This window comes from Neolamprologus brichardi, chromosome 4 (assembly GCF_056152115.1).
Source record: "Neolamprologus brichardi isolate AB-2024 chromosome 4, ASM5615211v1, whole genome shotgun sequence".
NCBI lineage: Eukaryota > Metazoa > Chordata > Actinopteri > Cichliformes > Cichlidae > Neolamprologus > Neolamprologus brichardi.
Genome location: NC_142107.1, coordinates 26,288,348 through 26,316,283, shown reverse-complemented (window position 1 = coordinate 26,316,283; position 27,936 = coordinate 26,288,348). Strand labels below are relative to the sequence as shown.

At 44.8% G+C, this 27,936-nt stretch overlaps 2 protein-coding genes across 3 annotated transcripts; both read left to right on the top strand.

Annotated features, from left to right (window-relative positions):
* The first annotated feature begins 490 nt into the window (after positions 1 to 490).
* Positions 491 to 1,947, top strand: gh1 (growth hormone 1). Its single transcript, XM_006805238.3, has 6 exons — positions 491 to 509; positions 603 to 736; positions 1,224 to 1,340; positions 1,443 to 1,586; positions 1,659 to 1,805; positions 1,885 to 1,947. Exons 1-6 carry the CDS (start codon positions 491 to 493, stop codon positions 1,945 to 1,947), a joined length of 624 nt encoding a protein of 207 aa, XP_006805301.3.
* A 6,789-nt stretch (positions 1,948 to 8,736) lies between these two features.
* On the top strand, positions 8,737 to 27,777 carry cdc27 (cell division cycle 27). 2 transcript variants are annotated; one of them, XM_087840226.1, is made up of 20 exons: positions 8,737 to 8,891; positions 17,619 to 17,694; positions 17,773 to 17,920; positions 18,049 to 18,174; positions 18,254 to 18,351; positions 18,435 to 18,580; positions 18,660 to 18,880; positions 18,966 to 19,065; positions 19,796 to 19,905; positions 20,129 to 20,228; positions 20,350 to 20,530; positions 20,630 to 20,802; positions 22,786 to 22,938; positions 23,014 to 23,094; positions 23,217 to 23,344; positions 23,996 to 24,113; positions 24,498 to 24,626; positions 25,849 to 25,923; positions 26,100 to 26,229; positions 27,392 to 27,777. In XM_087840226.1, the coding sequence occupies exons 1-20, from the start codon at positions 8,865 to 8,867 to the stop codon at positions 27,478 to 27,480; spliced, it is 2,409 nt and encodes an 802-aa protein (XP_087696352.1). In that variant the 5' UTR covers positions 8,737 to 8,864; the 3' UTR covers positions 27,481 to 27,777. The 2 variants fall into 2 exon arrangements, with proteins under 2 accessions (XP_087696352.1, XP_087696351.1); XM_087840225.1 differs by having other exon boundaries at positions 8,738 to 8,891; positions 27,389 to 27,777.
* Positions 27,778 to 27,936: the final 159 nt, after the last annotated feature.

Sequence of the window (27,936 nt, the reverse complement as noted above, 5' to 3'; positions counted from 1 at the left end):
ATTTCAGAATTTCGTTTAATGACTGAATGTTCAGTCAACAACAGGTGATTGTGAGTCATCAAAGCGAGCACTACTGTCTGTCATCATGAAAACCTGAACAAATGTCAAACTGTCGATGTGAACATTTCTGGCCAGACTCAACACGTGGAGTTCGAAGTAACTTCTTCTTTTCACCTGAAAAATTTGATTTGATATAAATATTTTGGAGTTCTTAAAAAACTTTACATTAGATCTCTTTTTAAGTATTAACAAACATGTTGGATGTCAAAGCACTTTAGTCACCAGCGGTGTGTTTTTCATGTAGCATCAATATGATGATTGAGGTGTTAATGTTAATTAGACTTAGGCACACATGTTTGCTTGCATCACATTTCTCCTGATGAATTTAAACATCTAGTTTTCAACTATAAAAGCAAAAACTCTGAGCTGAAAACATCAGAACCACCGACTCACATCATAATCGTCTGAGCTGCAAACAGAACCTGAACTGATGCCAGCCATGGACTCGGGTAAGACATCTGGGCTTCCACCACGAGAAGGGGCCACTGCTTTATGCAAAGTAAACCGATGTTTAACAAAGTCTGAAACTGTCTGTCTGTCAGTCGTCCTCCTGCTGTCGGTCGTGTGTTTGGGCGTCTCCTCTCAGCCGATCACAGACAGCCAGCGTTTGTTCTCCATTGCAGTCAACAGAGTCACGCACCTGCACCTGCTCGCCCAGAGACTCTTCTCGGACTTTGTAAGCCTGCAGTAGCGCAGACAGACAAGAGCTCACCAACACCTTCATCAACAATCTTTCTTCTTTCTGAAAAAGACTAAATGCAATGCACAGGACAGAAACTATGTTCAAAATGTGTTCAACAAAATGTTTAACCCTAACCCTAACCCTAACCCTAACCCTAACCCTAACCCTAACCCTAACCCTAACCCTAAGTTAGTTAAATATTCAATGTGTGCAGTGAGTTTAGATGCACACAGACATATGGACACACTTCAGATTTGATGTCAAGGGAACTGAGACACTTTGTGAACTGTCACTGCTAAAAACACAGCAGACATTTACACTTTACATTTTAGTCACAGTCAGCTATAATCTCAGGATATTCAGTTAAGAATTATGAAACATATTAAAATTTGCTGTCAGAACTAACATTGGAATAAAACACGGGTATTCCTGTGTATTTTGTGTATTTCTGTATGTACCTGTGTATTTTTGTGTGTCATAGGAGAGCTCTCTGCAGACAGAGGAGCAGCGTCAGCTCAACAAGGTCTTCCTGCAGGATTTCTGCAACTCTGATTACATCATCAGCCCGATTGACAAACACGAGACGCAGCGCAGCTCGGTCATTAAACTACACAGTACTACGCAACACTGTACAGCAGTATACAGTACTACACATGCGCAAATCTTCTGAAGCTGTTGTCTGCTTATTGATGGGTCACAGGTCCTGAAGCTGCTGTCGATCTCCTATCGACTGGTCGAGTCCTGGGAGTTTCCCAGTCGCTCTCTCTCTGGAGGTTCCTCTCTGAGGAACCAGATTTCACCAAGGCTGTCTGAGCTTAAAACAGGAATCTTGCTGCTGATCAGGGTGAGAAGATAAATTGCACAAACATATTGCTCCATGCATGGTACCAATGCAACTAACCACCTGACCCTACAGGCCAATCAGGATGAAGCAGAGAATTATCCTGACAGCGACGCCCTCCAGCACGCTCCTTACGGAAACTATTATCAAAGTCTGGGAGGCAACGAATCACTGAGACAAACTTATGAATTGCTAGCTTGCTTCAAGAAGGACATGCACAAGGTGAGGCAGTGCATAATGGTAATGTCACTGTGATGATGACAATGATGTAATGATGGTGAAGATGACATTTGTGTTACAGGTGGAGACCTACCTGACGGTGGCTAAATGTCGACTCTCTCCGGAAGCAAACTGCACTCTGTAACTCCACCTGATATTGATACTGATACTTGCTCTGTAGCCCCGCCCTCATGTTAGCAAACTCTGCTTACATGTGTTAGCATTAGCAATAGCATAATAATAGCAGTGGTAATCATGACATCGTAAGTTTTTCTGACATAACTGTGATGCAGTGAACAGGAAATGATGTCATTCTGTGAAATAAATGTGTTGCATTTATGTGTGGAGTCTGTTCTTTCTGGTTTATTTGGGGAATTTATTCTCTATGCTGTGACTTCTTACACAGAAACACACGCTGACGTAAGCTGAGGTCCATATCGATGGCAGAAAAACTGACTCGAACACTTCAGCTTAGAAATGGTCTTCTTATGGCCTCTGACAGTGGACTCATCTCTTTGCTTGTCCTGCTAGACCTCAGTGCAGCGTTCGATACTGTCGTCCATAATATCCTATTAGAGCGATTAGAACATGCTGTAGGTATTACAGGTACTGTGCTGCAGTGGTTTGTATCATATCTATCTAATAGACTCCAGTTTGTGCATGTAAATGGAGAGTCCTCTTCACACACTGAGGTTAATTATGGAGTTCCACAGGGTTCAGTGCTAGGACCAGTTCTGTTTACATTATACATGCTTCCCTTAGGCAGCATCATTAGAAGACAAGGGATCTCAGTCCTGGTGCTACTGGATCTAAGCACAGCCTTTGATACAGTAGACCACGCTATTCTTTTAAACAGACTGAAACACATGGTGGGCCTCTCTGGTGCTGTACACAACTGGTTCACTTCCTGTCTCTCAGACAGAACTTTTATGGTGAGTATGGATACATGCTCCTCTAAGATCCATAGAATGACATGTGGTGTGCCTCAAGGGTCGGTTTTAGGCCCTGTACTTTTAAATTTGTATAAGCTCCCTCTCAGCGGTGTCATCAGGAGGCATGGAGTGAACTTCCACAGTTACGCTGATGACACTCAGCTGTACATCTCCGTGTCTCCTGATGACACCAGACCAATGGATGCCCTTTTTAACTGTACTTTAGATATAAGATCTTGGATGGCAGAAAACTTTTTACAGCTTAACCAGGACAAAACTGAAGTTTTAATCATCGGTCCTGAGGCTCAGAGAGAGAAACTCTTGTCTAAATTACAGGCATTTTCACTATGTGCTTCACTACAAGTGAAAAACCTGGGTGTTGTTTTTGACTCTGAGCTTGGTTTTATCCCACATATTAAACCCAAAATTGGATTTGATCATCTAAAGAATATAGCCAGAGTCCGGCCTATTCTCTCTCAGGCCAACACGGAGATGCTGATGCATGCTTTTATTACCAGTCGCATTGATTACTGCCCTGCTCTCTGGTCTCCCCAAAAAGAATATTTCACCTTTACAACTTTTACAAAACTCTGCAGCTCGTGTGCTGACGAAGACCAGAGGGCGGGCCCACATTACACCGGTTTTAGAATCGCTGCACTGGCTCCCCGTGTGTTTCAGGATCGATTTTAAAGTTCTTTTATTGGTTTTTAAATGTCTTAATGGTCTTGGGCCTTCTTATCTCTCAGATCTGCTTTTACCATATGAACCCTCGCGGACCCTGAGGTCCTCTGGTACTGGCCTTTTGATTGTCCCTAAAGTCAGGACACATGCTCATGGAGAGGCAGCTTTTCAGTGGTCTGGTCCTCGTCTGTGGAACAGCCTGCCGGAGGAGCTCAGGGCCGCAGAGAACGTACATGTTTTTAAGAACAAGACCACCTTTTTAATTTAGCTTTTACTTAACGTTTATTTATTTTATGCTTATTTATTCTATCCTGTTATTCTATTTATATTATTAATTTAGGTTTTACCTGATATTTATTGATGTTATTCTTATTCATTTTTTATCTTCTTACTCTATTTATATTTATATTTATATTGATCCCATTCTTATTTATTTTATCTTTTTATCCTGTATATATTTTTATTAGGTCATATCTCCAGTGTTTCCTAAGAGGGGGCTCTCTGCACCGGGGCTGTGATCGACCGTGGCTGCTGGGGCTCTGTGGGTCTTCTCAGCCTGGCTGAGGGGCTTCTTTGCCTCCCTCCTGCTGTGTGCCCAGCCTGGAGGCTGCGGTCTGTGACCAGCTCCCGGTGCAGACGGCTCCCTGTGATAGTGTTTCCTCACCTGGCTCATGTCTGTCCAGCCCAATTTTACTTTTTAAGTGTGTCTGTGTGTGTGTGTGTGTGTGTGTGTGTGTGTGTGTGTGTGTGTGTGTGTGTGTGTGTGTGGTGGGGGGGTATGTATCCATGATTGTTTATGTTAATGAGAGTGTGGGGAGTGAGTTGGAGGGTGGGGTGGGCTGCTTTTAACCATGTAAAGCACTTTGTGCTACATTGCTGTATGAAAAGTGCTTTATAAATAAAGATTGATTGATTGCTTGATTGATTGCTTGATTGCTTGATTGATTGATTGATTGATTGATTTTGAAGGAAGGAGAAAACACCATCCCACAATTTATTGTGACAGACCGTCTGACCATTCGTGAAAACCAATTTAATATGCATGATGCTGCCAGTTCACTTCAGTAAAAACTGGCATTCTCTCAAGAGAGTGTGAATTAGTGGCTCCTGTCATGTGTGGCAGGCAAGATGTTGGACCCAAACGCAAAACACTCAACGGTGAAATGAACTTAAAGAGGCTGCTTTATTGCAGTAGCATAATTCTCAAGAAATAAACTTGCAAAAAACAAACCAAAACTAGAAACTGAAGATTAATACTAAACACTAGGATACGTGGAGACAAGAGACTAGGGAGGAGGCGCATAGTGGGGACCACACACAGCATGAGGATACGACGTGACACTGAGTGGGAGAAACAGAGGGCTAAAATACACGGAGGGATAACAAGGCAATGGGACACAGGAGGAGAGCACACCTGGGAGTAATCAATAAGACCAGGGGAAGCCAAAGTAGACACACTGACATGAGACAGACTTACAAAGTAAAGCAGGAAACACAACACACAGATGCGGACTTGACAAGGGATACAACTGACAGGGGAGACCAAGCAACCATGGAACAGACAAAAACCAGAATATTAAGAACGCCAGCATTAAAACCAAAAGACTAGAAATGATAAATACTGACAAGATCAAAGTTATATAGTACAATACAATACAACTTTATTTGTATAGCACATTTAAAAGACCAGTGGTACACCAAAGTGCTTTACAATAAAAACAGGAAAATTAAAAAAATAAATAAAAGACTATTAACAAAGTACCACATATGTCATCAGGTTAAGGGCACTAATTATACAACAATAAAAGGGAATATAAGAACAAAGTTACTAAGAACAGATATAGCTAAAAGATAAAGTACATAAATAAGAAATTGAACCAAATATAAAACAGGGACACTAACTAGATGGAAAAGCTATGTTGAATAAATGATTTTTTAAACGGGATTTAAAAGATAAAACGGAGTCTGACGCACGGATAGCGATAGGAAGGTTGTTCCACAGATTCGGTGCAACCAGGGCAAAAGCATGATCACCCCTAGATTTAAGTCTAGATCCAGGCTGAGCCAGGAGTAATTGGGCTGAAGACCTGAGGGCTCGCCCAGGGACATGTAGACTAAGAAGATCGACAAACTAATGAGGGGCTAAATTATGTATAATTTTAAAGGTGAGCAACAGTATTTTAAATTCAATGCAATATTTTATGGGTAACCAATGCAACTCAATAAGAACTGGGGTGATAGAGGCTTTCTAGTGCCAGTCAGAAGGCGAGCCGCAGCATTCTGGACAAGCTGAAGTCTGTGAAGGAGAGCGGAGTGAAGACCAAAGTAGAGGGAGTTACAGTAATCCAATCTAGAAGTCACAAAAGCATGAATGAGCTTTTCAAGATCTTTGTGAGGGACATAGTGCTTAGCCTTAGCAATAAGGCACAGTTGGTAGAAGCTAGATTTGATTACTGAAGACACTTGTTTGTTATATTTGAAAGAGCTGTCCAACAGAACCCCTAGGTCACTAACTGAGTCAGAGAAAGAAGTGGCAAAGGAACCAAAGGTATCAGCTGATAATGATAAAGCTGGTAATAATAATAATGTATACTTTATTGATCCCTGTGGGAAAATTCCTCTCTGTATTTAACCCATTCACCCATTCATGTGAAGCAGTGGGCAGCCATTGGGTGCCTGGGGAGCAGTGTGTAGGGATGGTACATTACTGAGGGGTACCTCAGGGTAGCCGTTCAGTGGATTCGAACCCCCAACCTTTTGATCATGGGACCACCACAATGCAAAACTCAAAACACTGGGTCACTGGCCCAGGACCCTGATAGCTCCAAAGTCCAGTGTGAGCTCAGGTTTCACGTTTATCTCTGAAAACAGCACGGCAAGTCAGATCAATCAGAGCAGGTTGATGGAGAATCAATATGCTTTTGATTTAAGAAATAACTCTTCTTATAGAAATCACTGAGCACCCTGCAAAGAGTTCTGATTAGAGCTCAGGATTTCTCCAGAGGAAAGCTGCATAACTACAAACCTAACATCTGTGTGGACAGCTGATTTGTACAATGTCCAGAAGAACACTAAACATTGGTGCGATCATGGCTCAAGACCTGGCAGTTCATCTTGTAATCGGAAGGTTTCCGGTTTGAGCGCCGCCTCGGACAGTCTCGGTCATTGTGTCCTTGGGCAAGACACTTCACCTACCGCCTACTGGTGTTGGCCAGAAGGGCCGATGGCGAAAATATGGCAGCCTCGCTTCTGTCAGTCTGCCCCAGGGCAGCTGTGGCTACAACTGCAGCTGCCTCCACCAGTGTGTGAATGTGAGAGTGAATGAATAGTGGAATTGTAAAGCGCTAAATGCAATCCATTATTATTATTTACCGTCAGATCACGAGCCATCCCAGTTACTATGTTACTGTGCCACATGCATTTTTACTTTTAGGCATTAATCTAACACGTTAACAGTTTTATTTTTTGCAGATTCAGCAGAGAGGTTCCTTTCTGTGTGCGCATTGCTGAGCAAAAGAAGCTTGTTTCAGTTTATGTCTGCTGTTTCTTGAAAACAGTGTAACTGAGAAACTGCCTTTACAGACAAGAGTAACTACAGAGCAGTGACTGTAGAAAAGATGGCCGACCTGGCTGCACTTCATCCCACTGTACAAAAATGAAGCCAGAATTTTACCTTCCTGCCGTGTTGTCTGTGCACATAGTAACCATATAAGACTCTGTTATTCTAGCCTCTGCCTTACAATATGAAGCACTTTGAGGCGACTGTTGTTGTGATTTGGTGCTGCATATATACAATTGAACTGAATATTGACTTGAGGTGTAGTGTCTGTGTCAGGCTCATGGCCACACACCTAGGTTTAGGTGTTTAGGTTTACCTACCTGATTTCAGACATCAAACCAAAAACACATGTAACACCCACCCAGGAAGTGACCAATATAAATCATGTCTCCCTTCACCCTCTCTGTGGAGGTCTGAGTTGGAAACAGGTGGGCCATCCTCACCATTCTGTGGCTGATGCAGGAACATCCATTCAGCCTTGGCAGTGAGGTATTCTGCTATCAGATGAGAGGGGAGCAGTTTTAATACAACACCTTTCTACTGCGAGTCTAATTCAAAGTCAAATCAAGTGGCTTTTATTGTCATTTCAGCCATGTACAGTGGTACAGCACAGAGTGAAAGGAAACATCGTTCCTCTCACTCTGGTGCTACACATGACATATAACAGACGAACACAGGACTGCGTGAAGTCCAACGTGCAAAAACTGCAAAAAACAAAACAAAACAGTGCAACTCTAGACAGAACAGGACGATACAGACACAAGACAACACAAGGCAGTGCAATGGAAATGTGTAAAATGTGCAAATAGTAACCTGGTGTCTGAAAGTTGAAAGTGTGTGCGTGCGTACGTGCGTGCATGCGTGCGTGTTCAGCAGTCTGACGGCTTGGGGGAAGAACTGTTCTGCAGTTTTGCAGCGAGGGCCTGGATGCTCCGATACCTCTTTCTTTTTGGCAGCAGGGTGGAGAGTGCGTGTGTTCTGTTCATCTGGACGTAGCGTTTTGTGGGAGAAACGTTTCGTCACTGATCCAAGTGACTTCTTCAGACTCAGCTGACTGCAGGTTTCAATATTATAAACAGTACATTTGCATATTGACTGAAACCAGCCCACTGAAGCAACTGACCACTGACCAAAACCCAGAAGTTCTTCCCTGGACAGGGAGGAACGCTGGTTTGAGGGCGGAGTCAAGTAGGCCATTTATGTGAAAAGGGAAAGAGAATCTCTGAATTGAGGAGGGGGCCTAAGGGTACATCTTTCGCCATCTTACAATGCTGTGATTGCAGCCATTCCCCAACTCTCTGTGAATGGTACTCATGTTGATTCACTGGTGCTGGTTTCAGTCATTATGCAAATGTACTGTTTATAAGATTGAAACCTGCAGTCAGCTGAGACTGAAGAAGTCACCTGGATGAGTGATGAAACGTTTCTCCCACAAAATGCTACGTCCAGATGAACAGAATCAACTTTTGGAGACATTGATGGATGTATTAGGAGAAACTCTGGGTTCAAGATCTTCCGCAAAGATAGTCAATCTCCCCAAGACCACAACCGCCAGTTATTTAAAGCCGCCGTTGTAAATGGCTCACGACTTCATGTCAGCCAGTCTGCTGTTGCTACTAACAAGTCTGAGCACCAGGAGGCGACAGAACACTGAACACCTCTGTAATAAGTTTTACCACCAGAGGGCGCAGGAGATGCTTCGGCTTTCTCCGTTTGACAGTCGCTCATGTCCGTCGCGGCATTTTCCCTCCTCGGGTATCTTCGGCGGTACTCGGTTGCTAACGGTCGGTATGTTCAAATGTTCGGCTGCAGCTCCTCCTGAGACTCAAGTGAAGAAAGAGCGGAGAGAAAAGAGACCCCCGGACCGGACAGAAGGAGTCTCAGAGCGGGATGACGGTGCTGCAGGAACCTGTCCAGGTATGAATACGCATCTTTGGCTCGTTGTCACGCGTGGGGAGCGGAGCATGTATGAAGTTTGTGGCTGTCTCTGCGCCCGGCCTTAGCGGCGGGTGCAATCCGTGGTGAGAGCGCTGTTCCTCGGCCGCAGGCCCTACAGAGGGCCGCTGACGGCACAGAGAGAGTTTTCTGCGATTATTGGTGGTCGTTAGTACCTTCTGTCACGGCCCGTTCGGGTCACGCAGAGCTGTTAATTTACACCCGGTACAGCTGAGATATGTCATGCCAGACACCTTTAAAGATTTGTCAGATTAAGATTCCAGGTATTTCCGATCTAATTAAAGGGGAAATTGGTCAGTTTATTTGATATTTCATGATTCGTTTTGTTCCGCACATCTTTTGGGCTCAGATCCAAGAAACGAACACTGTCTAATTTTAAAATAAATCCGGAATCCGAGCAGGTCCATCTGAAGAGGCCTGAGTCCGGCTGAGGGGAAATGACCCGCGGAGAGCGAACAGACACTCTTTAAAGTCAGTATTTCACCGGAACCAACTGTGGGTGGGTCACTGACTGTGAGCAGTATTTGTCATAGAACAGGACCCGATGTTCTTAAGTGTATCACGGAGTTTAAGATGTGTGCAGGTGAGAGTGCCGAGAGAAACTGTTGGATTTCATATGGAGTTCTGTGTTAGCATGACTCGGTTAGCAGCTAACGCAGTTGCTAGCACTCAACGGAGCTTCAGTGAGGAGGAACTCTGCTTTAAAGTTCATAAAACGATCAAATCCGTTCCTTGGGAGTCTGTTAATGTCAGAGTCTGGTCGCAGATCAGAGACAGATGAAGGTATACCGCGGCCGTTAGACTCTCACAGCTAACACAGGCTAATGGCAGCTAACTACCCGGTAACATGAACCGCCGTTAGCTGTTAGCCGTTAGCTGCCATGTCAGCCGCGGACTGATGGGTAATGTCTCCTCACAGGTGTGTTTGTGATCTCACTCGGGTAAACTGTGACTGCAGAGTTAAAGTGAAGTGACGTCAGTAACGGAACTGCTGCAGTGATCGATCAGCGTATTGATCAATAACTTTCCTGAGTTTGACCCATCGATAACAGTCTGGCATAAACACGTCCTGTCTCACATGATGCTCTCAGGTGTGTGTTTGGAGTGCTGACCAATGGCAGCACACAGAGTGTTGATCTAACTACGGTATTGGCTATTGATTATGTATGGCTCGCTGTTAGCAGGTACAGGTGACACAGCCTTTATTTTAACCTGGAGTCAAAAACTGTTTACAGTCAGGTAAACCTGTACTGCTCGTAGTCGTTCAGCTTTCTACTGAACAATAGCAGCGTTTGATCAATAACTTTGTGTTTACTGTTGAAATACACTGATTATAGCTGAGTGTGGGAGGAGATCTGTTTCTCACAGCAAACTGAGCCAGGAGTTCTGGCTAAATAATGCAGATTTAATGCAAAATCAATCTGGGAAGCTGCACAGATACACCAACGCCTACAGAAGCTCGTCTGTGTCTCCACATGTGGAGGTGATGTGAGACACATCTATGCAGCTGTGTGTCTGGTAACAAGGGTCGGTGACTGAAGTTGGATGTTTTCTGCTCTGCTTGCTGTCATTTCATTGTTACAGTGAAGTGGGCAAATACATTAATGATGTCACTGCGTGCCGTTGTGTCGTAAGTGGCGAGAACGCTGCTGTCTCTATGGAAACGAGCGGCTTTGCTTCTTTTTCCAACTTCAAACCGCCCAAATCTCCACACTCTAACTCCTCACACCTCCTTTTCAGCGGCGTCCTCATCTTCAGAGCCTCGTCTTGACTTTTCATTGATGTTTTCTGACATCATTTCCTCTTTCTCACTCAGGCTCCTACTGTTAGGACAGGTGTGGTCCTTCCACGCTCTGTGGCTCAGCCTATCTTGACCTGGCTTTGGTAGGGTGGGCAGTTGGAGGGTCATGCCTATCGGAGCCCTTGAGCTCTGGATTCTGAACTCCTTGGTTCATAATTCATACATAAATCACTCGTACGACATTTCAGGGATTGTAGCTCAGTCCGGTCCTGATAGGTTAGTTGTTAATCGTCTTTGTCATAACGACGGCGCGTTAACGCTGACAGCACTAAAAGAATATAAAGTTGCTTATTTGGGATGAAAGACGTAAACCTAGGGATGCACCGATACTGGTATCGGGGCAGATACTGTAAAATGTGTGTGTACTTACACTCGTAAAAGTTAACCGATACCATGAACCGATACCAACTTATTTCATTAATCAGAGGGTGGCTTGTCATTTCTGTTGTAGTTTTTTAGATTGGCCACTAGGGGGGCAATTATTATTTTATTTATTATTTATTTTATAATTTTTTTATATTTTATTATTTATTTAATAATAATTATTTTTGTTTGTTTGTTTACAATATGGACACTCTGCAATAATTTAAAAGTTTATTTTATTCGCAAACCTAATTTGTATTTATTTTATTCCGAACAGAAGTGTTTATTTATTATTCTGAAAGCTCGAGACAGTGCCAATAGTTCAGTGATATTTTGTAAAATTACAATGTGGAGACTCTGCAATAGTTTAACAGAAGTGCTTATTTTTCACTTGAAATTTTTTTGTGGTCATTTTTATTAAGATTTTATTTTTTATCGGCAGGGAATATAATAAAACCTGTCTTCCAATTAATTGTGTGTGTGTGTGTGTGTGTGTGTGTGTGTGTGTGTGTGTGTGTGTGTGTGTGTGTGTGTGTGTGTGTGGTAGAAGACAGAAGGAAGACAGGCTAAAAGACAAAGACTAACTGGCATGAGCATGTACATGTTCACCATCCGGCTGAGAATGCTAGGCTATCAGCAGCTTCTGCAGCTCTGTCAACAAGGGTTTGGCGCTCTCTGAGGAGGGGGCTGTTATTTCTGTTGACTGGATCTATTAGCGCCATCATTATTGGCAAACTTACTCATGGGCAAATAAATCAAAACGATGGGCAATAGGCTGATAATCGATAGATTCTTCCAATCGCCAACCCTAGTTTACAGTCGCTTCAAGACAATAACAGTAACAGACAAATTACAATATTTTATAAAGTTTACAAAATATAAGAAATAGCTCAGTTATAAATATTACAGAGGTAAAATATATACGATCAACATTTTACTCTAACCTGGGAAACTTTGTTATTTTACTGCAAAAGGCTGTTGCTGCTGCACTGTGAGCTGTGTGTTAGGTGGAGGAGTTCAGTTATATCCACGGGCAGAAAAGATTTCCTGTGTCGTTCAGTGATGCATTATGGGTAATCTCAGTCTCTTGCTGAACGTGCAGACTCATCATCAACAGTTTACGAACAGGGTTCGTGCAGGTGCTTGAAACCCTTGAAAATTCGTGGACTTTAATGTCTTTTCAAGGTTTAAAGATTTCGGTTGTGGTGCTTAGAACAGCTGCAAACTGTTTTTCATTCAGCACAAATAACTGTCTGAATACTTTTCTTATCACATAGAGACATAATGAGTCGCAAGTTTGTCCGCCTGGGGCTGCTTGCACCTCTGCATGTCAGTCTGCCCCCCCCAACGTGGGTGGGTGCACTAACATTACTCCGGGTTGCCATTTTAATGAGTGTTTGAGTATGTTTACATTATGCATGCTAATTTTTAAAGTTATTATTATTTTTTTGCTAGCTATTCAACTCACTGGACAAGTGATTGAAGTGCACTGAGTGTGATGCAATACAGCAGCGCTACGCAGTTAGTTATGGTGATTTATGTAACTCAGTGTCTTTGGCAACACCTCAGGGGGAAACAATGGTAATATGATCCATACGTGCAGAGTTGACATGTTTTTGTGCTCCCGAAGTTCCCCGGCCTTCATTCAAAACGTGTTTATTGTGAGCACCTACACATGAAACATGCTCACACTGAGGCCTGTGGGCACTATCAGGAGACACATATGTTTCATACTTTAAGGCTGCCTGCTTATTTAAGGGAGATAATACATGATGGCTGTACATAATAATATTACAGATGATAGATTAAATGAACAGGTTTTCGATGCTCGTGCATTCTTAAAGTCTCCTATGTCGAATGAACTGAGTGAGTCATGTGTTCACAGCCCCTCCGAGTCAGAGCTTTTCTCCCTGCCTGTTTACTATACATGATGTTATTAGCACAAACACTTTCAAGGTGATCATTTAGGACAATAACACACACAGCAGTGTAGTTAAACATCTTACAGTTTTATGTTGAGTGTCACACAGTAAAGAAGCATCAGTATCTGCTGAGAAGACTTTTTCATTTGGCCTGACTGTGTGTTATTTTGTGGTGTTTGGTACAGGTCTCTTGTTTTGTTGGGTTGTTGTTTCCAACAGGAGATGAATATCTCTAACAAGTTGATTTGTTCGTATTTCCACATCTTAATTTTAAGCTAAATGTGTGTTTTGAGTTGCTTTTTAACAAAGGGCAACAAAGGTGTTTAAGCCGAGGGTGTTTTGCTTTAAATTTCACATGGTCTTACTGAGGTGATGTGACGTGAAACATCTATTTTTTTTTTTTTTGGTAATGTGCTTGAAAATGAACCTTAAAAGGAGCTTGAATTTGACCCTGATACAGGCCTGTATAAAACACTCCACAGAGCTGGGGGACGCGGGAGGCTATCTTGGTCGGAGACAAAACCTGTGAACGTGTTTCCACGTTTTAGTGGAATCGTTGACCTGGTCTTTCTTTTGTGAGCTTTAAGCTGATTCTGGAGTTTCAAAACACATTTATATTTAAAAATCGATGTCGGGATTTAATTCTTCAATATTGCGTTATTCAAGTTAAAATCGATTTGTATCAGGAAATCTTTTTTTTTTAAAGTTCAACCCTAGTTAACTTGTTGAAATAAAAACATACAATCAGGTAAATAAGTACCTGAGCAAAGAGCGTGGACACTTGACCCGGTAACTGTCATTTGAGGGTTTGTCGGTAACGTGGTGAAAATTGTGTGACATGAAGTCGGGCAGGGTTACACTCCACAGCAAGTCTTGCTCCACATAGTGAGTAGGGCTGCCACGATTAGTCGACTAGTCACGATTACGTCGACTATCAGAATCGTCAACGATTGATTTAATAGTCGACGCGTCGTTTGAAGCTTTGTAAGATACCAAAAGACGCAGGAATAAGTAGTAGGATTTAAGAGTGTAATAACGGACTGAAACAGAAGATGGCAGCACTGCATGTACAAGGATGCCAGCTGCCGTTAAACCCCGAAGAAGAAGAAGAAGCTGTGTCCCAGAATTCATAGCGCAGCCCAGCTCAGTTTCCAACAATGGCGGCAGCTAGTTAGTTTTAATATTACTCTTATTATTCTTTCTGGGTCACAAAATAAACGTTTAACATATTTTCAGGTGAGAATGTAGCTGTGTAAACCTCAAATATCTGCTCAGTTTATCAAGACGCCACATATTTTCAAAAGCGCTCCGACGTTTTCGGAGACGTCTGTTAGCCACTAGCTCGATAGCTAGCCGGGGGCTAGGCTCACTAGAGCCGTGAGAACACCGGACTCCCGGCTTCAAACCCACCGGCGTCTTTCGCTACTCAGGTTAAACATGATATATAAGTCACTTAGATAACTTAAACATGTTATTGTTTGGCTTTTTCAGTATTTTATTTGTTCCTGAGTAAATCGGTTTGGCTGAGATTAAAGTTATAGTTTTTACACAGCTGAATAAACGTCAAGCAGACAGCTGATTATCAGAAGTGTGAGATGCTCGAGAATTTACTCCGGTGTCCTGTTATATTTTAGATAGCAAGGAGTTTATTAAACTTCACCGAAACAATCTGCAAATTTCATTAAAATTTAATAAACTATCATCTTGTCTTTATTTTTAGTTAGCACAGACCTTAAACACTTAAAGCTGTAAGCTAATGGTAGTTATTTAAGAGCAGATGCTGCTGGTGCAATAAGCTGTATGTCCAATGGATGATGATCTGATTAGTCGACTAATCGCAAAAATAATCGGTGACTAGTCGACTATCAAAATAATTGTTTGTGGCAGCCCTAACAGTGACCAAGATGCTTGTTGCGACAGCGTATTTACACTTATTTATTTACTTTAGCTACATCTAGGGGTGGGCGGCATAAACGTATACGGTAGAAACTATATAAATTTGGCCAACGGTAGACAGTTTGACTATATACGCGATAGCGTATGTTGATGGTGTCATCGAGCTGCGCCTGTTTTGGTCGAAAGCATTGCAGGGACTGCAAACAACATCATCTGCAAATTACTGCGCTTCCTCCACTTCCATACCATTGATTCATTGATGCCGAATTCTCTCCAGCTGCTCTATTCCCATGTTGTTGCAGTATATTAATGACTAACCTCGTATTGTGGATGGATTATCTCAGTTGTTCTGGTCCGTTTACAGCATCCTGCCATGCGATTGCATTTGTTCCTGACCAGCAAGAATCCTCACGCTTACTTTTATCGAATGGAAAAAAGTTAGCGTTCATCCTCCAGCTTCACTGTGTTTATGTTATGCTAACTGTTTTGCTAGCGATCACGTAGCACATCATTATATACCAGCTAGCCCAACTTCAGTAACCCTACAAACATCACTGCTGTTTAATTTTCTGTCTTACTTTATGTTGGAAGTGACAGCAGAGCTGTACGTTTGAATTTTTTTTTTTATTAATCTCTCAGTCAGAACATGCTATATCATGCTTAGGTGGAAAATAGCGAGCTAACTTCCTGCTAACTTCTAACTCCGTTAAATGTAATAAATTCTGTTTTCATGGATGCCTGGATGTTAAACTTAATTGTTACACCTGGTAAAGCAGCAACGCTGATCATTTTATTAAAGATGGAAGAATTTAGACAGTTTTTAACTCTCAGTGATGCCGCAGTATTTGTGTGACTTTGGGACCTGACTACGGCAGCCGTAATGCTCCAACAATCCATCAAGCGGTGCGGCTTCGTAGCTTACCAAAGTCGGACTGAAACATTTTTGACAGATTTTAGAGCGCCGTGTAGCACATAAATTCGGTTCAAGGTCAGTAAGCACAGCCAGAATTCATACATAAGGCGCACTGTAAATTTTTGAGAAAATTAAAGGATTTTAATTGTGCCTTATAGTGTCTAAAATACATTATACAGAAGAAAAGAATATATCGCAACATGTATCGTTACCGCATATGCTTCAAATTATACCACGATATGGAATTTAAGCCATATCACCCAGCCCTGTTTAGCAGGTTTTTCACTGTTTCAGGATTATTACATGTCCAGAGTGGCCAACAAGTTAATGTTATGTGGTATGCTCATCTAGCATACGTGGCTAACTTCGGGAAGTATAGAGATTGACAGATCACGTGACTTTCGCGCATTGCATGCTGGGAACTAGTGGCAAAACAATCAAAGCAATGCATCAAACACAAGCATTTGCAGCACCGCAAAACGTTCATTCTCCGGCTCCAAAACCTTCTTGCTTTTTCTTTGCCCCCCAAAAAAGGTATGTACAAAACGAAGGAGAACAATGCCGGTCCGTACAAAGACAGACTTGATGAAAAGTCAAAGATACGAGGAAAAAATCAAAGGAGTGAAAGGGTTAGACCCTTACGAGCACACAGGGTGGACAAAAGACGTCAGCGTGCTGCCCAACTTTCTCCACGCTCATATTTATAATCATACGGTTCTTGGAGTGAGTGCATACACTCATGAAGTTCAGTAACTTCAGGTCACTGCAACAAGCCCAGGTACAGTTTACCGACGGATGGGTACAGGACCTTGAAATGCACCGTGTAGAACGAAAGACCATCGTACGTATCATAAGTTTACCAGTCTCACAAATCGTCTTCATAAATACACATTCGTTAACCGTTTATTAATAGGACCTTTGAGCTCAACGGTAATTAATTAGTAGTGGAAATAATTTCTGGTTCATCACAGAAATGTAGCAGTGACAATAATACTGTATGCTGTAATCGTACTGGGCAATTAGTGATACAAACACCTGTTTTATCCTGTGAATAAAAGTATATGTTTTTGTCATTGTACCATGGTAATAACAGAAGCGAAACGCAATATTGTGTCAGGACAATTCACTGTTTATGCACAATAAACACAGGAGCGACCATTTCTGTTCAGCGCCAGACTTGCTTGTAACCTATATCACCAATTATGTTACGATAAATGACGTATTAACTACAACAGAAGTCTGACCTTTGTGGGAATGTTTGGAGCAGACTAACCTGTGAGCTGGATGTTCTGGGACGTTATATTTGGTCTTTGATTGGCTGCAGTCCAGGCCATCCGTCGCCTCTTTGTTACTTCGGAAACATGGTTTCTCTTCAACGACGTAATCCGATTACAACGATCTCTTTGCCCATCGGGCAAATAGCCGGGTGTTATTAACCCGGCTATTGCAGCTTCTTGCTATTTTGTGTTTCTTTTTATCACTGTGTAACTGATTTCAATTGAAAGCCTGCGTGCGCTAGTACCTCTTGCCACAAGTTCCCAGAATCCTTTGCGGTTTTACCCCTGAATGACGTCACATTTTCAATCTCTACTGCGAGCTCCGTGATCCACCGTGGCAGTGATGACGACTCTTCGATTCAGTGCCTCTGGTACCAATGAGCTCATAAAGAGTCAAATGAATGTCGGGCACACCTGAGGCCAGCGCATTGCTGTGGACCCCGACAGTTTATCATGTGACCTGTTGTAAGATGACTTGCCCCTCCCAGCTGCGCCTCACCTGTCTGTCTCTGTCAGGCTGCAGTGTGGCAGGCTCTGAACCACTACGCCTACCTGGACGCTGTTTTCCTCGCAGAGAGGCTCTACGCTGAAGGTAACACCTGTCTGTGTGTCCACATACACTCCTGTCAGTACCTGTTTTTCACCCGTGTGTCTCACCTGTGTGTGTCAGTGAGGTCAGAGGAGGCGCTTTATCTGTTGGCCACATGTTACTATCGCTCGGGGAAGCCCTACAAAGCCTACCGGCTGCTGAAGGCTCACAGTTGCTCCACGCCACAGGTTCGATTCCTGCTGGCAAAGTGCTGCGTGGAGCTCAGCAAGTAAGAACACATGGCCCCACACACACACACACACACACGTAAATGTAAACGTAGTCAGAAATGATAAACTTCAGGAAATAGAATCCATTCGGACCCCGCCTCTCTGACCCCGCCTCTTTGTCTCTCAGGCTGGCGGAAGGAGAGCAGGTTCTGATTGGTGGTGTGCTGAACAAACAGAAGAGTCAGGATGACATCATCACAGAGTTTGGAGACTCCGCCTCTTTCACGCTATCTTTACTGGGGCACATTTACTGGTAAGAACCAAACTCACCTGCGCTCCACAGGTGAGGATGCTCTGCTGACTCACCTGTCTCTCTCTCTCTCTGTGAGCAGTAAGACAGATCGTGTTGCCAAAGGTGCCGAGTGTTTTCAGAGGAGTCTAACTCTCAACCCGTTCCTCTGGTCGCCTTTCCAGAACCTCTGTCACCTAGGTAACGCACACATCCTCCTGTGGAGTCACGAGCACTGTCAGGCTCCACGTGACTTCAATCACACTTGATGCTTTGTGTTTTAGGAGAGAAACCAGACCCAGATCAGGTGTTCAGGTTGTCCTCGCTACAGAACTGCTCCATTGCCCCGCCTCCACCATCTGTAAGCCCTGCCCAGAACTCCTCCCATAGATTAGACACCGCCCTCATGGAGACGCCACAGGACACGCTGGTGAGCGACACAAATGCACCTGCAGTGCGGCTGTTTGAGCTTTGACCCATGAGCAGCTGACAGCGTTTTTGTTTTTTAGGAGTTGAATCGTCTGAATCTGGAATCATCAAACGGAAAGCTGGCGTCTGATTTGTCTGTCTCCTACATCGACTCCTCCCTCATCTCTCCAGACACCGGCTCCTTATTGGGGAACACGGTTTCTATGGCGTCTGCTGGCTCACTTTTAGCTAAACAGAACAAGCCCAAGAGTGGGCGGAGTTTACTTGGAGGTCCTGCAGCCCTCAGCCCACTAACGCCAAGGTGAGTACAACACCTGCACAGGTGAGTTGGAGTCTTACCTTTGCAGCTGGAAGTGTGTTTACAAACTGTGTGTGTGTGTGTGTAGCTTTGGCATCCTGCCCTTGGAGCCCAGCCCAGGAGACCCCACATATCTACAGAACTATTCATCCACTATGGAAACACAAACTACAGCCCCCAGCAAGAAGGTAACAGCACACACACACACACAAACAGACAGACAGGAGTGTCAATCAGGAAGATGTTTGCTCATGTAACAGACAGGAGTCGCCCCCTGCTGGTCACCAGTCAGCTGTGTAGAAGCTTTGAATAATAACAGAGATGAAGCACATTACTGTCATACTTCACACATAACCTTCATAACATCATCAAATGGCTCGCACTTAACACTGCATTTCAAAATAAGGCACTTCCTGTCAACACCTTTGACCTTAATCCTAACTCAGTGGTTCTGAAATAAATGACAACAATGACATGTTTCAGTTTTTCTGCTTGACCCCAGTAATGTTCACAACAAGGCCAGTACAGGTTAAACACTTCCTGTTCTCCTCACAGGAAGTTACATCATTCCCTTTGAGAAACACAAACACTCCCTAGCCGTAGGGTGATATCCACCCCTCTTCCTCTGCTCACCTGTACCCGGGGCAGGGATAGCTCAGTAGGTAGAGTGGTGGCCCCATGATCGGAAGGTCGGGGGTTCGACTCCACTGAACAGCTACCCTGAGGTACCCCTGAGCAAGGTACCGTCCCTACACACTGCTCCCCGGGCGCTGCATTAGTGGCTGCCCACTGCTTCACTGGGTGAATGGGTTAAATGCAGAGGAGCAATTTCCCTATGGGGACTAACACACACACACACAACAAACACACACACACACAACAAACACTGTTTTTTTTGTACCTGTCTTTCCGTCTCAGGCTGTTTCCAGGATCAGTCAGTCCAAGTCTGTCTTCAGTCAGAGCGGTAACAGCAGAGACGTTCTCCCCATCCCCTTCAACCAATCGCAGACCTCTGCACCTCACAGCAGGTAACTATGGCAGCCAATCACAGGACCTGCTGCACAGCAGGGATCAGTTCTGACTGCCTGATGATCCAAACGTGTCGGCCCTTCAGCTGCTCTGATCTTCTTTAGGTGATCTTCAGAGGAGAAGCTGAAAATTGTATATGATGACTCGTAATTTCACTTTACCACCTCTGATGGACTTGCAGGTACCAGTGTGTCCACCTCTGATCACCTGTCTGTGTCTCAGTGGCTCTCCTCAGGTCCTCAGTCCCAGCATGTCGGGGCCGCCAAATGTTCAGCCCAGAAGAAGCTCCAGATTGTTTACAAGCGCCAGCTCTACTGCCAAGGTACTCACTGTCGTACTCACTGTAGTAGTAAGTTAAATCTAACTAAATCTAACCACTACATGCTGTAGTAGCACCTGTTTGGTGCCTCCAGCCTTCCTCCTGACTGTCCTTCTCTCTGCAGGAGAACAGTAAGAAGCTGAAGATGAAGTTCCCGACAAAGATCCCGAACAGGAAGACGAAGTGTAAATCGGCGAAGACGTCTAACAGCACCAACCTGAACGAGAGCCTGGACATCCTGAGACTGGATCCCAGCCTGAGTCTACCTGAGACAAAGATCCCACAGTACCAGAGGGCCGCCGCAGGTACGCCTCCAGGCTCCGCCTCCAGCCTCCGCCTCCTCCAGGGCTGCTGTAATCAGTGCTTTAAGTACAGTTTATGTGACGCACCTGTTATGTTTTCAGACAGCATAATGGCGTTGCTACGGGAACTGGGACGGGGCTACCTGGCGCTGTGCTCGTACAATTGTAGAGAAGCCATAAACATCCTGACCTCGCTGCCCCCCCAGCACTACAACACCGGCTGGGTCCTCACGCACATCGGCAAGGGCTACTTCGAGCTGGCCGAGTACACACAGGTAACGCACACACTCTTTCTTTCTTTCCTTTAGGTGGCGTGATCGTGAGGTTCTGACCAATGTTCCCTCTAAGCTGACACGTCTCTGCACACAGAAAATCTGCGTTGCGCACATAAAAATCTAACCTGAATTGAAGTTAAAATTAAAACGTTAACAATTCTGTTCTGCAGTGTTAGTCAGTGACTGGCTGCTCCTGTATGGGATCAGAGCGATGCCACCTTATCCCAGAGTCCAGCCAATGATGTGATTCACATTCGTATATACACAGCTAATCAACTTCGCTGACAGGCTATGACAGCGTCCTTATGTGCCGACACCGGTGTTTTAGCAAAGCGGCTGATGTGGAGTGAAGTTAATGACAACGTGTTCAACCATTGGAGATGTGAGCAGGACAGACGAACAACTGACGGACAAAGTGTGGACTTTATACCAGTTTTTAAATTGTGTTGATCGGCCGTAAAACCAGAGTTATGATAAAATATCTGCAATGTTTGTTTTTCTTCCTGAATACTGTCGTTGTTTATATTTACTGCGGGAAGAAACAGTAAAAACGGCGTTTATAAGGAAAACGCTCGAAAGCCTGCGAGCAAAGACAAAAACCACCCTTTCCTATTGGTGGAAAAATGTACCATGTGGACCAATCAAAAAATGATATGACAACATGACATTTAGTTGTTTAGGAAGAGGAGGAAGTTGTAGGAGAGACGGCAAGAGAGAGAGAGAGAGATTTGCGACATTTAGCACAAATCTTGTGTAGTCAGTGTGTAGTTAGTGTGTAGTTAGTGTGTAGTTAGTGTGTAGTTAGTGTGTAGTGTAGTCAATAGTGTTGTTGTGTGTCAGCACAATGAGGCGACTGCTGAGTGTTACAGGTGTTACAGCAGTGACACATCTGCTGCTGTCAGGCCTGCAGGTATCAGGCTGTTGTTCTCCTTCATCTCATAGTGACAGAAATTATTTTTGGAGTGACACAAATAATTTGTGTGGCATCAGATTTGATGCAGAACAGCTGATTGTTCTGTAAGTAGTTTGAAATGTTTGTTTAAAAAAATACCCATGCTGCACTTTTAGGTAAACAGCTGCAAAAAACTTTGTTGTTTATATAACTCAGTTACTTTTTTGAAGAAGTAACTATATAATTAATTACCCAACATTGGTCATTATTTACTGTATTTGCAGACAGAGTTACAGACTCTCTTCCAGACCACAGACTCAGAATACAGTCAGAGCTTTATGAAAAGAAAAGAAAGTTGTGTTTTTAAAATTGGAGTTCAAGTTATTTTTACTTCCAATAGTGTTAACATGCTGCACATGGACAAGATTGTTTTTTAAGTTTCATTGTAAGTGGGCTAAAGCAGTTAATTAAAAGTCGTCTAACATAAATGCTGTAATTTCATTATTTTAATAAACATGTAACACGTCTGCTGCTGCTCACTGTGGTCCAAGCTCAGGGAGTTTGTGTGTTCGCTCAGACACATGAAACATTAGAGGGAACATTGGTTGTGACTCACCTATCCACAGTGCTGTGCAAAAGTAACTTCCCTGACCTGATGACTGTCAGTGACCGATTGTTTGAGTTCAGATTCTTTGGAGAGCCAATCAGAGGTGGAGTTGCCCCAGACCGTCACACCACCACGTCTGACTGTAGAAATGTCCCCGTCAATTTTTCAGACCATCTCACTTTGTCTGTAGAGGGTGGTGTGACGTGCTGACGTGGTCTCAGTAATCAGGCCTCATCGTGGTTTAACAGCAGGGGCCTTTGCACACAGGGCAGGTGTGTTCAGATTGGTTGTACTAGCACCGCTAGCACTGGACTCAGTTTTATCTGAAACGTATCTGTGTCACAGACATGGGGAGGGAAAAAATAAGGAAGGGGGCGGTGTCTTTGTGGTCATCTCATGGCGCACCTGCAGACTGCCTCCAGTCCAGGTGAAGCCTCATTTGGATACTGCTGGTGTCCGTTGTCATGGCAATGTGTGTTTGTAGGCGGAGCGCATGTTCAGCGAGGTGCGCAGGATCGAGTCGTACAGAGTGGAGGGGATGGAGATTTACTCGACCACGCTGTGGCACCTGCAGAAAGACGTCGCCCTGTCGGCGCTGTCCAAAGACCTGACAGACATGGACAAGAACTGTCCCGAGGTAAGGAGCTCACCTGTCCAGGTCAGAAACCCACTGATTGTGTGACACTGAGACATGTGCTGTGTGTGTCTGCAGGCCTGGTGTGTAGCAGGAAACTGTTTCAGCCTGCAGAGAGAGCATGACATCGCCATCAAGTTCTTCCAGAGAGCCATCCAGGTATGCCACGTTACCAAGCGCTGATTCTGGGAAGAAGGTCTCTGGTCAGCTGGGGCCACCTCACCTGTACAGAAATGGTTTTGTGTTCTGGGTCAGCTGATGCCCCTCCCTCTCTGTCTCAGGTGGACCCGGGCTTCGCGTATGCGTACACGCTGCTGGGTCACGAGTTCGTTCTGACAGAGGAGCTGGACCGAGCGCTCGCCTGCTTCAGGAACGCCATAAGAGTCAACAACAGACACTACAATGCCTGGTACACTGATACTGCCTCCACGCTGACCACGCCCCCACATTGACCACGCCCACTGACAGTACATGTATAAAGGTTCCACCACGGGCCCTGCTCTCCCTGACAGGTGTAGCCTCTTTAGAAACAAGCAGATGCTCCGAGACAGTGTAGTGGTACAGACGAGGAACGCAGAGGTGGGAAGAAACACGTGAGAGTGTGAAATGAGCAGAACCTACACCACAGTCCCAGAGTGGAGCACAAAAGGTCTCAAACCTCGTGTTAGAAATGATGAAAACACAGAGTAAAGTTACAGTTCAGTGTTGACTGTTGCATAAAATCAACTGTATACAAAGTGTGTGCGCACAGGTGCACAGGCCTGAACATGATGAACTTTGATCTGCTGCTCACCACAAACACACGCAGATATTTTTCTTACGACTACAGTTAAACGACTCAGTGAGGTAACACAACGTGTTTTTATTGTCACAGCAGCTTTTTTTTCATCAAAAAACGCAAATATTTCTTGAACATCATAGTGGGCTGTCTGTGGGCCGCACTCCACACTCATAGACACTGACACCATTTTTTTTTCTTAAAAACCCGTAATGATCGTTTTTAATCTTCATTGTGTGTGTGTGTGTGTGTGCATGTGTGTGTGTGTGTGTGTGCGCGCAGGTATGGTCTGGGAATGATTTACTACAAACAGGAGAAGTTTAACTTGGCTGAGATCCACTTTAAGAAAGCCCTGAGCATCAACCCTCAGAGCTCCGTGCTGCTCTGCCACATCGGAGTGGTAAGTCTTCACACGCCCACTGGAGGCGCACCTGAGCACGTGCAGAATGAACCGTTACAGTTGCAACTTTTTAGATGTTTACAAGATTTCTGTGTGAAAGGGATGTCACGGCACCATGAGCCGCTTTACAGCATCCTCCATTTTGGTTTGGGGCGTGAAGCGAGCAGTCATCTCGTGAGAGCCTTACTTCCACCTGCTGCTTCTCCACACAGGAGACAAACAAATAAACATCAACCGGTTTCTGACCAGTGAGACTAATGAAGTGCAATGACTGCAACAGATGAGCTGTTAGCTCGTAGCACTGACCCTCTGCTGTGTGTGTGTGTGTGTGTGTGTGCGTGTGTGCGTGCGCGCGTGTGTGTGTGTGTGTGTGTGCGCGCGCAGGTGCAGCATGCTCTGAAGAAGTCTGATGCAGCCTTAGAAACATTGAACCGAGCGATCAGCATCGACCCCAAAAACCCACTCTGCAAGTTCCACAGAGCCTCCATCCTGTTCGCCAACGACAAGTACAAGGTAATCAATACTTGTCAGAACTGACTGTGATGAACGTAATCGCTGGTGTGAAAACACACTGAGGGTCTGAAAGTTGACCGGAAGGAAACTGTGACATCACAGAGTGCTCTGTGGATTAAAACCCAGAGCCAGTGACGAAACTCCCTGATCAATACTTTCGCCTGTTCTGTAATCAGATTACATAAAGCATGACCTTTGACCTTTGTCTGTGTGAAGTCGTTATTCATACAGAAACATAAAAACATTTCAAATGTTAAAACTGAGAAAAGGAATCCTTTTAATAAATTGATGAGCTCGTGAATGAGAATCAGCACGGTCCTCAGCCAGGAAAGGGTCAGCGCCCACTCAGGGACAGCTCCTGCTCCAGGTGGGGGAGTTTAAGTATCTCAGGCTCTTGGGGTTTGATAGAAGGGAGCGGGAGAACCACAGATGGGTTAGTGCTGCAGTGACGCGGACGCTATACCGGCCTGTCGTGGTGAGCTGAGTGTATCTACATCCCTACCCTCACCTGTGGTCACGAGCTGTAGGTCATGATGGAAAGAACGAGATCGTGGATACAAGCGGTGGAAATGAGCTTCCTCTGAAGGGTGGCTGGACTCTCGTTTAGAGATGGGGTGAGAAGTTCAGCCACCTGGGAGGGGCTCAAAGTAGAGCTGCTGCTCCTCCACATCAAAAGGAGCCAGCTGAGGTGGTTCGGGCATCTGACAAGGATGCTCTGGGCAGGTAGGACAGCTCCGTGTTTCCTCTGTGACATCAGTCTGTGATGGTCTGATGGAGGATTCCAGCTGTTCAGCAGTCCTGGCTCTGCTTCGTCCTGTTGTTGCTTACATGATGCTCCAGATGTTGTCAGCTGGCCAGAGGTCTGGACTGCAGGCGGGTCGGTTCAGCGACCGTGCGGCTGGGACAGATGCAGTCTGCGGTTTAGCGTCCGCATCTGGATGCTGCGTCCGCGCTTGGATGCTGCGGCCGCGCCTGGATGCTGCGGCCGCGCCTGGATGCTGCGTCCACGCTGAGTTCTCATTGGTTGACGGCATCAGAAAGGGAGCGACAGCAGCATCCACTGCAATGTAAACGAGCAGGGAAAAAAGGAGCATGAGAACCTCAGACAACAGCAGGAGGCCACACGCCACTTAGACAGCGCCCCCTGCTGTTAGACGCTTGTACTGTTGTGCTGTCTGCCCCTCTGATCTGTGTGTGTGTGTGTGTGTGTGTGCGCGTGCAGGCGGCTCTGCAGGAATTGGAGGAGCTGAAGCAGATTGTTCCTAAAGAGTCGCTGGTTTACTTCCTCATTGGAAAGGTAAGTGTGACCTTTGACCTCTTTTTGTCATCAGAAATGTGTCATCACTGAAAGCTGTTCAGGTGTGCAGAGAAATTAAGCAGCTAGTCAGAGCAATCCTTCCTGGAGCAACTGTAAGCCCGTAATGTCCTGAGTGATGAATAAATGTTCTGACGACTGTGACGCCTGTGCCTCAGGTGTATAAGAAGCTGGGTCAGACTCACCTGGCTCTGATGAACTTCAGCTGGGCGATGGACCTGGACCCTAAAGGAGCCAACAACCAGATCAAGGAAGCCATCGACAAGAGATACCTGCCTGAGGACGAAGGTACGCACTGTTGCCACTGTTTGGTGATGTCATATGCAGACAGGAAGTAGTCCACACTCATCTTTAGTTGATGGCGTTTTACCGTCTGTGGTCCTGGGTTTGATTCTTCTGTAGAATCACTGTGTTCGGCACCACTTCACAGAACAAACATGTATTCCCAGCAGAAAAGTGTAAACGTGTTTAACATCATTGTCAGAATTACAAACGTAAATTTAAAATGTGTGTAGAAATGTTGCAAACAACAAGCTTTATGTAAAAACGCAGCAAGGGCCTCGGCCACGCGTGTATTTAAACCCGTTACAGAAGCTGTCACAATAGGACGCCACACAACTAATTTGTGCCATTCCAAAAAGTAGTTCCTGTCCATTACAGGGCAGCAGGGCAGGTCACAGCCCTGACACCTGCAGGTGTATCCCTCCTCCTGTTGTCCACCTGGGCCCATGTCCGAGTATTGTCCTTAGAAAATCTCGTTTTTCCCCGTAACTCTGGTTTTACTCGGCCAATCAACACCAAGTCAGGTTTGAATTTTCAACACAAGTGGAAACAGAGACTTGGCGAGGCTGCGATGCCATGTGACGCGGACACGCCGGTGTGTCCGTCAAGGGTTAAAGATTCTGTATCTTTGTTAAAAAAATATTTCAGGGCTTTCTGACAAATACTGAATTTTGGAGTGTGTGGATCAAACGTGAAAGAAAACACTTGTACCTGGAAGCATCGAGGACGTCATTTCCACCCCACAGAAAGGAAAAAGTGCTGCTGCGGCTCGCCGGGTGCCTAGCAACACGATTGTTTACACACATTTTGACATGAAGCATTTGACAATGAACTGTAACACGAGCCACACCAAGCTAGCTGTGATTGATAAATAAATATAAGAGATGAGTAATTACTGCCCGGGAACTGATGAGCAACGAGGGAAGCTGAACGCAGCCAAGTGAGAGCAGAGCAGCAGGAGCGGCCTGAGAACGTGATGCAGTCAGAAGCCTTCTGCAGTCACTAGTTTGAAATGTGCTGATGTTTCTCTAACCGTTCATTATTTCAGCACACACATTATCCAGATTCGATCTTTCACGTTCTTCTGGGAACGTTACTTATTTAATTCTGTTGTCAGCTTATTCCGAGTTTATTTGTAAAAATGGTCTAACCTGTCTCCCTCCAGCAGCCGAGGTGGACGACAGTCAGGACAGCAGCATCATGACGGACGCCGACGACACGCAGCTCCACACGGCCGAGAGTGATGACGTTCTTTAACCACGCCCTTTGGCTCCGCCCCAACCCTGGCTTGAGCCAGTCCCTCCCCTGTTTTGATTGGCCAGAGGAGTACTGTTCCTAGGCAATGACAGACCTTCAGTTTAGCTCCGCCTCTCTCCCCATCCTCCTGTTGACTGAAACGGACTGCTGGTGCCCTGAAGCCCCGCCCCCTGACACTGCCTTCCTGTCATGTCATCACAGCTGTTTGTTTTTTTTTTTTGTTTTTTTTTTTTGTTTTTAATATTTTTCTTTTGTTTTGTTTTTCATCCTGATGGAAATAATCAATAAACATTTAAACCCCGCCCACTGCTGTCTGCTTCCTCTGTAGCCAGTCAGAGCCTGGAGTCCTTTTATAGGAAGCAAGTTCAGCTAAAACTGAGTTTGCTAATATTACCATGGTAACAGGTAATGACTCACATCGGTGAACCCTTCTTCACGTTTGTAACCAAAAACATT

What these genes read in the sequence shown, in the direction of transcription:
- gh1 (XM_006805238.3), top strand. An exon ending in GAATCTTGCTGCTGATCAGG is followed by an intron (nt 1,587 to 1,658) that starts GTGAGAAGATAA and finishes CTGACCCTACAG; the next exon opens with GCCAATCAGGATGAAGCAGA. An exon ending in TCAAGAAGGACATGCACAAG is followed by an intron (nt 1,806 to 1,884) that starts GTGAGGCAGTGC and finishes TTTGTGTTACAG; the next exon opens with GTGGAGACCTACCTGACGGT.
- cdc27 (XM_087840225.1), top strand. Translation starts at nt 8,865, where the DNA reads ATGACGGTGCTGCAGGAACCTGTCCAG. An exon ending in TGCTGCGTGGAGCTCAGCAA is followed by an intron (nt 17,921 to 18,048) that starts GTAAGAACACAT and finishes TTTGTCTCTCAG; the next exon opens with GCTGGCGGAAGGAGAGCAGG. An exon ending in ACCTCTGCACCTCACAGCAG is followed by an intron (nt 19,906 to 20,128) that starts GTAACTATGGCA and finishes TCTGTGTCTCAG; the next exon opens with TGGCTCTCCTCAGGTCCTCA.